Below are 10,038 nucleotides of genomic sequence, written 5' to 3'. Positions count from 1 at the left end.
ATGATCACATGTTCATGTGGTCACATGATCACATGATCACATGTTCACATGACCACATGATCACCTGTTCACATGATCACATGTTCACCTGTTCACATGGTCACATGATCACATGTTCACATGATCACGCCACATGTTCACAGTGAGCAGGAACAGGAAGTAGAGACGTAGATATTGACAGGTGTGAAGCTTTATGTGGATCTGAAAGTGATACGACGGCATGAAGTATTGTTCAATAAGAAACTAAGAATATGTCTCTCGTTAAATATAACTCATGATCGAATGTGTTCTTGATTTCTATGTTCTGATGACCTGTTGGTCATCTTCTCACAGCAGAGATCACAAAGTGGAGAAGGAACTCAAAAAAAGATTTAAGGTAAAACGTGTTTTTACTTTATTGGTTGATAATCGTGTCATCAGCATACCGGGGAAAGGAAATAGTTTTTTTTTTTAACATTTCGATCCTGTTTATATATGGTATATATATATAAAAGTACAGGGCCCAGGGGGGTTCCTTGAGGAACTCCACATCCAACGATAATGATGAGAAGTGCTGCATGACGTCAATATAACAGGTGTCTCACTGTATCTGACGGCCCTCAGTACGAGGGGCCCCTCAGGGTGCTGCACACCATGATGGTGGATCCCAACGGTGTCTTGAAGAAGCCGGGAGGGAAAGATCTGCCCGTGACTCACGGAGAAGTCGTGGACGTCGTCCAGATCACCAACTGCAAGAAAGCTCTGTGCTGCAACCGCTTCGGGAAATGTAACTACGTCACCTCCCTCCCTGTGACTAGAGAAGCAGCTGAAACACGAGCCCGTTGGCTTTATGGGAGAATTAAAATGTGTTTATTGAGCACCACGTCTTACACAAGCGGTTCAGGGTTCGGGTCTTCATTGACGGAACTCTGTGGTTCATAGGACTGTGAGGCTTTAAATGCTCAACACTGTATGACACAACGAACACACCGTTAACAACATTCATCATATCGATGTCAACAGAGCACTTTGCCTGGGGACAGTTGGTTTAGAGGACATTGAGATATTTAACTGAAAAAGGGAACACTTAGCATTACATCTCAGATTCAGTCACAACTGTGTTTTACTTCAATGTGACCGTTTCACACAGTCTGGGTCGACTCTGGGTCAGTGGTTAGCGGGTCTGTCTCTCAGTCAGGGGGTTGGTGGTTCAATCCCCGCCCTAGTCGACGTGTCCTTGAGCAAGGCACTGAACCCTGAGTTAGCGGTTCTACGGTGTGTAACATGAAGCCTCAGCTAAATGTGATGTCTATTGTTCTCTCACAGATGGTTATGTGTCCAGATCTCTTCTTCTGACAATGTAAGTGAACCTTCATCAGTTTCATATGCAGTAGTAGTAACAGCAGTCGTAGTTTATATGTTTGCATTTTGTTATCAGTCACGATTGCAGTAAACAAAGTTGTAAACTCAATTTTGACTGGAGTCAGTTAACACGTTTTATTTCTATAAAACGTAAATATAAATACTTTAATGACCGTCTTCGTTTCAGGGAAAGAGACATTTACGATGATGTGGACTATCCAGACGGTGAGTTGCCTGGACTTCATGTTCCGGATGAAATGCCCCGTAAAGAGTGTTCCTGTCATCGGAAATATTCTCTTTTAAAAACCCAACGTTTCCCTTTGTTCTTCCAGACGTCTACGACAATGACTCTCTGCACGCTGCTCATTGATGCCAATCACACCGCATCAGACACAGAGACGCAGCTGGAACTAAAAGCTATAACAGACTGAATCATGATCTGGATACGCAGGTTCACTTGACCCCATCTGAGGCGGAACACGAGCTGAAGATAAAACTATTTGAAACCGCAGAGAGACTCACATATGAAGCTCTCACTGAGGACAACCCTAACCCTAACCCATTGCATTGTGTCAGGCTGCTTGTATAGAACATAAATACACTATAACTGTAGCTTTGTGTTTCGCTCGACCGCTGAGATAATTTAAAATAGATGTGACAGGTAATTGTGTTCCTCTTTTATTTGAATTTATTCTGTCTTTTTGGAAGAAGAAGAAAAACACGTAGCTGTGATCTAATAAATGTGTAGATAATAATACATTTATTTTATAAGGCGCCTTTCAAGGCACTCGAGGTCGCCGTACAACACATTAAAACAGTTACAATTCAGACAACCGGATGTCGAAGGGAAAAGAGACGGAACAGCAAAGAACATGTGGACCAATATATTCTGAATATCTCAGGTACACATTCACATTTCATCAAGACGATTCGTTTATATAGTAATATAAATTTGGAACAGCCACGCAGCAAACTAAACACAATTCATGTGCATATGTGAGTGTGTATATACACACTCACATATGCACATGAATTGTGTTTAGTATATATAATTTCTATTAAATTAAATTCAGTTTATTTTATACAGCCCAATAATCACAAATCACAAACTCCCCTCAGAGGGCGTTACAGTCTCTACACATAGACAATATAAAAAAACCTTTGAGTGTAAACAAGGTCAGAACCTTCAGGGGAGCAGCAGAGGAGGATCCCTCTCCAGGATGGACAGAAGCTTTGATTTACACCTGTTGGGTCACTTGCCGAATATGAATGTTATATTACTTCTAAAACGATTTTTACAAACTTATTTGTAAAGTAACGCTTAAAGGTCACATTAATATATTTTTGCTTCATAATCTAGAATATGATAAGCATCATCTTCTAAAACTTGTAATTGCTAGTTTAATATATTTTTGCTTCATAATCTAGAATATGATAAGCATCATCTTCTAAAACTTGTAATTGCTAGTTCACAAACTGAGGAGGCCCGCGGTGCCACCGCGCGACGAAGAAAGAAGACGAAGAAGAAGAAGTTCGATTGACTCGTCGATCGTCTACTTCCGTCTGGTTGCGGTACTTCCGGTTTCAAAGTCCAGCTGGTGGCGGGGCAGATAAAGACGACAATGGAGATGTTTGTGATTGTTTAGAGTCTGAGCGACATGGAGCCGTCGGTGGCGTCTCTGGTCCGCCTGCTGGAGTCATACCGAGGGAGAGACAAAGTAGTGAGTTGTAGTTTGACTTGCGATCAACTTATTATGGGATAGTTTATTAATGTATACTAGTTTGATGCTATCGTCCATCTATTCAGCTGATAGTGAAGCCTTCACCGTTATGACGGAAACAATAAACAAGAGACGCTCAGTGGTAAAAGTACTATCACCACAGTGTATAAATACTCTGTTACATGTACTCTGCATTAATAATGTTGGTTAAATAAAAGTACAAAAGCATTCGCATCAATATATGATGAGAGTACCAGTATTTCAGAATAGTATATATAGTATTCTTGATTAAAATGATTAATCACTTCATGTTGCAGCTGGTATCTTATGTGTAATACTTTAGCCGATTAGTTTATTTATATTATGTATTATTAATTTCATGCAGTGAAGTAAAAAGTACAATAATATCTTTCAAAATGTTGAGAAGGAGAAAAACAAAGTACAATTACCCTAAAACTGTACTTAAATAAAGTACTTGAGTAAATGAATTACAACCCAGCCCTGGGTATTAGTTACACCGAGAGCACTGAAGTGTAAAGATAAAGATATGTACAGATACGTAGAGGAATACAAAATATAATAACAAGAGGTATACAACATGGTGTAGTAAACAACAGACTATTGTATTCCATGAGAACGTGATGGTACTTAGTATTAATAAACAGCTACACTTGAACTATTATATATGATAGTATGAGATATAAGGGGAAATGTAGTAATATAGTATAACATATAACATACAAAGACATAAAAACCTCAATCTAAAAATAGGTTAATGTTTTCTTCAAAATGTATATTTGTATATCCTCTTTTACTTCTTCCCTGGAAGTCGTGTTGAGTGGTTGATTCCCGGCGGTGCCTTCAGGTGCGGTCGGTGTGTTTCGGCTCCCAGCTGCTCGGAGGACTTCTGACCCGGCGGGACGGAGAAGCTTCTTCTCTCCGACTCGGGAAACGTCTGCTGCTGTTTTCTGCTCAGCTGAGTCACTGCAGGACGGTGATGAGGCTGTTTGACGACCTGTCGATGCTGGCCTACTGCCACGGATACGGGCTGGGAGGCGGGGTCAGACGCACACTACAACTACACACTACAAACACACTGCAGCCACACACTACAACTACACACTACAAACACACACTGCAGCCACAAACTACAAGTACACACTACAAACACACACTACAACTACAAACTACTGCCACGGATACGGGCTGGGAGGCGGGGTCAGACGCACACTACAACTACACACTACAAACACACTGCAGCCACACACTACAACTACACACTACAAACACACACTGCAGCCACAAACTACAAGTACACACTACAAACACACACTACAACTACAAACTACTGCCACGGATACGGGCTGGGAGGCGGGGTCAGACGCACACTACAACTACACACTACAAACACACTGCAGCCACACACTACAACTACACACTACAAACACACTGCAGCCACACACTACAACTACACACTACAGCCACGGATACGGGCTGGGAGGCGGGGTCAGACACACACTACAACTACACACTACAAACACACACTGCAGCCACACACTACAAACACACACTACAACTACATACTACAAACACACACTGCAGCCACACACTACAACTACACACTACTCCCACGGATACGGGCTGGGAGGCGGGGTCAGACACACACTACAACTACACACTACACACTGCAAACACACACTACACACTACAAACACACTCTGCAGCCACACACTACACATTGCAACTACACACTCCAGCCACACACTACAACTACACACTCCAGCCACACACTACACATTGCAACTACACACTCCAGCCACACACTACACATTGCAACTACACACTCCAGCCACACACTCCTCACTACAACTACACACTCCAGCCACACACTACACACTACAACTACACACTGAAGCCACACACTACACACTACAACTACACACTCCAGCCACACACTACACACTACAACTACACACTGAAGCCACACACTACACACTACAACTACACACTGAAGCCACACACTACACACTACAACTACACACTGCAGCCACACACTACTCACTCCAGCCACACACTGCAGCCACACACTCCAGCCACACACTACTCACTACAACTACACACTCCAGCCACACACTACAACTACACACTCCAGCCACACACTACACACTGCAACTACACACTCCAGCCACACACTACAACTACACACTCCAGCCACACACTACACACTACAACTACACACTGAAGCCACACACTACACACTACAACTACACACTCCAGCCACACACTACACACTACAACTACACACTGAAGCCACACACTACACACTACAACTACACACTGCAGCCACACACTACTCACTCCAGCCACACACTCCCCCTCCGGCCTCTGACCCGTGTGCCCCGGCAGGAGGAGGATGGCGCCGTGCGCTGCGTGTCGCTGCTCGCCAACATGGCCGACCAGCTGTTCTACCCCTGTGAGCACATGGCGTGGGCGGCGGACGCTCGGCTGATCGAGGGGAAGTCGGACAGGTGGTGGCTGCTCAGCACGGCGCTGTGGGCCACCTCGCTGCTGCTGGGGATCCTCAGGTGAGCTCACCTGTACACACGCCGACATCAAGGGGAACGTGTGACCTTCAGGGCCACGAGGACAGGCGTCCTGAACACAATCCCACCAGCATTTTCCTTTTTACGTCTATTTTTATCATAAAATCCTCACTAACACAATGATCACCATGGAAACCAGACCGTGTGTTAGATTGAGCGGTCCTACATCACTTCACTACATCACTCTACTACATCACTTCACTACATCACTTCACTACATCACTTCACTACATCACTCTACTACATCACTTCACTACATCACTTCACTACATCACTTCACTACATCACTCTACTACATCACTTCACTACATCACTTTACTACATCACTTCACTACATCACTCTACTACATCACTTCACTACATCACTTCACTACATCACTTCACTACATCACTTCACTACATCACTTTACTACATCACTTCACTACATCACTCTACTACATCACTTCACTACATCACTTCACTACATCACTTCACTACATCACTTCACTACATCACTTTACTACATCACTTCACTACATCACTTTACTACATCACTTCACTACATCACTTCACTACATCACTTTACTACATCACTTCACTACATCACTCCACTACATCACTTCACTACATCACTTCACTACATCACTTCACTACATCACTTCACTACATCACTTTACTACATCACTTCACTACATCACTCTACTACATCACTTCACTACATCACTTCACTACATCACTTCACTACATCACTTCACTACATCACTTTACTACATCACTTCACTACATCACTTCACTACATCACTTCACTACATCACTCTACTACATCACTTCACTACATCACTTCACTACATCACTTCACTACATCACTTTACTACATCACTTCACTACATCACTTCACTACATCACTTCACTACATCACTTTACTACATCACTTCACTACATCACTTCACTACATCACTTCACTACATCACTTCACTACATCACTTCACTACATCACATGTGGAACAAACAGCCACTAAGTCTTGTGAATCTTTTTCTGTTAGATCTCTCCGAGTTCTGCTGCTCCTGAAGAAGGAGCTGAGGCGGTGTGAGAGGGGTGGAGCGGGCAGCAGGTGGTGCACCTGCTGTTCTGTTGTTTCAGGATGAGGGGGGGTCTGAGTGTCCTGATGTACCTGTGTTGTCTCCTGCAGCCGCTCTCAGCTCCACAGTCAGATGCGAAGGGAGCTGCTCTCCATCCTCAGCAGCATGGCTGACCTCGCTAATGCCGTTCACTGGATGCCGCCCGGCTTCCTCTGGGCGGGACGGTTCCCCAACTGGCTGGTGGGGCTGATGGGCTCCATCTCGTCACTGATTGGCTTGATGAGCGCTGGAGACAGTGACGAGACCGCCAGCCCGTAGTCTGTACCGCTCAGGTGCTTTGACCAAATCACTGAGTGAAAGGAGGAGGAGCTAAATTAATGTGATCAGACTCCTGTCAGATTGTCTGGAAGATACATTTACATAATATTCATCTGGACCGAAAACTGGATGATAAGTGAATAATCAAAATAGACTTATATCCAATCATGTAAGTGCTTTATCGGATGTGACTGAAAACCTTTCAGGAAATTGGCAAACAATCTTCAATTCCATTTAAATGAAATATATATATATGTAGGGTCATTTTAATCAACAGTTGGAGGCCATTCTTGATGAGATTAGCAATCAAATACCCTAATACTCAGTAGAAAACACTGGTTGTATAGAAACTGTCAACATTGTCATACAAACTGGGCAAATTCGACTGAAGCTGCTTAAGATGTACATTAAATTATATTGTAACGTCTCGGACGTTATGGACTGATGACACGGAGACGGGACGACGTTATTACTCCTTCTTTATTGGGAATCCTCCAACACAGACAGCTGCTCCTCTCAGCTCAGCAGCTCGAACCTCGACACAACGGTTCCCGTCAACCACACGTAACTCCCCTCCCTCCACAGGTTAACCCCGCCTCCCCTCTACTCCGCCAATCACAGGCACGCCCCCTCGACCAGCACGCACGGTGCCACCTGTGATCGACAGCCACTTCACAGGGTCGCTACAATATGTTCAGTAACTTTAGATGAGAAACTAATGTAACTGTTTAAATACCTTGAAATGGCTGAGACGTTTAATCGATGTTCGATTGAGCGGGTCTGAAAGCGTCAACATGACGTGTGCAGCTGTTGCCTTCAGGTGCTGACGGACGGATGAATACTGAGATGCCGCCACATCTGTAGTCGGGCAGCTAAATTACATTACGCACTAAATGGTTCAATTCTAATAAAAAAATGCAAAATGTTTCTATTTTCCATCCAATGTGAGGTTTGTTTGTAACTCAGGATTTAGATTGTGTTGTCATGTGTACAGAGACTGTAGAGAAAGACGAAGAAGAAACGATCATCTGATGATAATCGGGAAACTCCAACAGCACGTGAACGCATCACGGCGTGAACACATATAAACTCGACATCTGCCACATCGATGACAGGAGCGCTGTTTGTGTGCGGTGAGTTCACGCTCACGCGAGGTCAAAGGGATTATGTGAGTTTGCGGCTGGTTTTATTTTTATTTTAGGATGACAAATAAAACAAAGTCAAAGTTTTGGAAGAGCCTGACACCCCCCTCGCCTCCTCGAGGAGTCTCCGCACAAAGAGCCCGGAGAGGGCAGCAGAAGCCGGGTGAGCGCGCTGCTCCCGCCGCTTTATGACCTCGGACGTGCCGGAGCTCATCAGCGTGCTCCTCCGTGTGCTGCGGGTGGAGTTAGCTTACTTTAACGTTAGCTCGTGAGGAGCTGCTCTAGCGGCTACCGCGAACTGACGTAAAGCAGTACCTGGTGACGTGAATCTGGAGTCTGGCTGTTTGTGGGTTTAATTGTTCCTATTATCTCGTATTACTTTGCCCTACTTTATTCTGCTATGGTTCCAGTTCATCAATGTGCTCCTATGTGTGCTCCGGGGTGGAGTTAGCTTACTTTAACGTTAGCTCGCGAGGAGCCGCTCTATCGGCTACCTCGAGCTAACGTAAAGCAGTACCTGGTGACGTGAATCTGGCTGTGGGTTGAATTGTTATTATTGGCTCGTATTACGTTGCCCTACTTTATTCTGTTCCATTAACATAACTGATTTCCAGAGCACGTTACGATCAACGTGACCCACCTGAATAACGTCTTTAAACATCCACAATTGATCCAAACAGCTAATCTGCTGAAACATAACTTTACTTTTTATTTTCCTGTGCAATGTACACGACGTGTTACACGCATACATTCTGTGTTGCGGATCATTTATCGGCCGAATTTATCAGAAAACTTGCCTGGTTTCTAAAATAAGCATTACATGTTTTTTATCTGTAGAAGTGCAGATATGTAAATTAAATTAAGATTATGGGCGTTAGCGCCTTTTTATACGTGCATGTTATCTACGGGTGCAGCAGTAACTGAATTACTTAATTTAAACAACTTTCACAGTTAAGGGGCGCGCAGTGTTCTCTGGGTCTCTTCGATGGTTACACATTATACACCATGCAGATATGATATCAGTCCGACTCTCAGATATCATTCATTTAATAAATGACAATAAGTAATGTATATCTTTGTATTTGTTTGTTATATTTCATAAAGTTGGTAAAGTCATGTTGATGTCAAGATGTTGCCTCGCACGTAAAACAATACAGAATATGATGTAATCACGGGTCAGTACTGAATCGGCTGAGACCAAAGTATCGCTCTACGGGGGTGTTCGTGTTGGACCGGTTCATTCCCACGTTGCACTTTGAGCTCTCGATTCTTTGCCTTGATGCTCCTGGGGTTTGGTTCATTGGTGTCACTGAAGATGTGTGAGACCATCAGTTAGGTTTGTGCTGCAGGTTTTATTTGCATAATGGCTTTTTGTTCATGGTATTTATTGAGTTGTAGAACCACTGACCCCTCTGGATCATCTCCTCTCCCCGCCAGGCGTCCTCTCATCATGGACTCGGACGTCTGCCCCGCCGACCCGCCGGCCTCGTGTTCTGCTCCTGTTGACGAGGCCTTGAAGCTCGAGATGATCCGACGCCACGCCGTGGCAGCTCCACGAGGGCCAGAGGTGGAGGACTCCTTCAACCTGATGGAGCCTCCTCCGTTAGACTGGAGGTCCGACTCCTCCAGCGAGGCGGGCGACCTGGACCACACCGGCTGCCCTCCTCTGGCCTCTCCTCCTCTGGCCTCTCCTCCTCTGGCCTCACCTCCTCTGGCCTCTCCTCCTCTGGCCTCTCCTCCTCTGGCCTCTCCTCCTCTGGCCTCACCTCCTCTGGCCTCTCCTCCTCTGGCCTCTCCTCCTCTGGCCTCACCTCCTCTGGCCTCTCCGCCTCTGACGTCTCCTCCTCTGGCCT

General features: G+C 44.8%; 2 protein-coding genes across 4 annotated transcripts; both read left to right on the top strand.

Annotated features, from left to right (window-relative positions):
* Positions 1–194: 194 nt before the first annotated feature.
* LOC130191510 (PML-RARA-regulated adapter molecule 1-like) lies at positions 195–2,006 on the top strand. Its single transcript, XM_056411125.1, has 5 exons — positions 195–376; positions 604–766; positions 1,306–1,339; positions 1,529–1,566; positions 1,674–2,006. The coding sequence occupies exons 1-5, from the start codon at positions 275–277 to the stop codon at positions 1,709–1,711; spliced, it is 375 nt and encodes a 124-aa protein (XP_056267100.1). The 5' UTR covers positions 195–274; the 3' UTR covers positions 1,712–2,006.
* A 421-nt stretch (positions 2,007–2,427) lies between these two features.
* On the top strand, positions 2,428–9,984 carry LOC130191508 (peroxisomal membrane protein 11C-like). 3 transcript variants are annotated; one of them, XR_008831233.1, is made up of 7 exons: positions 2,428–3,062; positions 3,928–4,122; positions 5,469–5,647; positions 6,689–6,757; positions 6,836–7,057; positions 8,038–8,176; positions 9,623–9,984. XR_008831233.1 is itself a non-coding variant. In XM_056411123.1 (5 exons), exons 1-5 carry the CDS (start codon positions 3,000–3,002, stop codon positions 7,041–7,043), a joined length of 714 nt encoding a protein of 237 aa, XP_056267098.1. In that variant the 5' UTR covers positions 2,430–2,999; the 3' UTR covers positions 7,044–7,970. The 3 variants fall into 3 exon arrangements, 2 of the variants coding, with proteins under 2 accessions (XP_056267098.1, XP_056267099.1); XM_056411123.1 differs by lacking the exons at positions 8,038–8,176; positions 9,623–9,984 and having other exon boundaries at positions 2,430–3,062; positions 6,836–7,970; XM_056411124.1 differs by lacking the exons at positions 6,689–6,757; positions 8,038–8,176; positions 9,623–9,984 and having other exon boundaries at positions 2,430–3,062; positions 6,836–7,970.
* The last annotated feature ends 54 nt before the right edge of the window (positions 9,985–10,038 follow it).

This window comes from Pseudoliparis swirei, unplaced genomic scaffold (genome assembly GCF_029220125.1).
Source record: "Pseudoliparis swirei isolate HS2019 ecotype Mariana Trench unplaced genomic scaffold, NWPU_hadal_v1 hadal_122, whole genome shotgun sequence".
Taxonomy (NCBI): Eukaryota; Metazoa; Chordata; class Actinopteri; order Perciformes; family Liparidae; genus Pseudoliparis; species Pseudoliparis swirei.
This window is presented reverse-complemented; position numbering and strand designations above follow the sequence as displayed.

What these genes read in the sequence shown, in the direction of transcription:
- LOC130191510 (XM_056411125.1), top strand. Translation starts at nt 275, where the DNA reads ATGATCGAATGTGTTCTTGATTTCTATGTTCTGATGACCTGTTGGTCA. An exon ending in AGATCTCTTCTTCTGACAAT is followed by an intron (nt 1,340 to 1,528) that starts GTAAGTGAACCT and finishes TCTTCGTTTCAG; the next exon opens with GGAAAGAGACATTTACGATG. An exon ending in TGATGTGGACTATCCAGACG is followed by an intron (nt 1,567 to 1,673) that starts GTGAGTTGCCTG and finishes TTGTTCTTCCAG; the next exon opens with ACGTCTACGACAATGACTCT.
- LOC130191508 (XM_056411123.1), top strand. Translation starts at nt 3,000, where the DNA reads ATGGAGCCGTCGGTGGCGTCTCTGGTCCGCCTGCTGGAGTCATACCGA. An exon ending in CTGCTGCTGGGGATCCTCAG is followed by an intron (nt 5,648 to 6,688) that starts GTGAGCTCACCT and finishes TTTTTCTGTTAG; the next exon opens with ATCTCTCCGAGTTCTGCTGC. An exon ending in AGGGGTGGAGCGGGCAGCAG is followed by an intron (nt 6,758 to 6,835) that starts GTGGTGCACCTG and finishes TGTCTCCTGCAG; the next exon opens with CCGCTCTCAGCTCCACAGTC.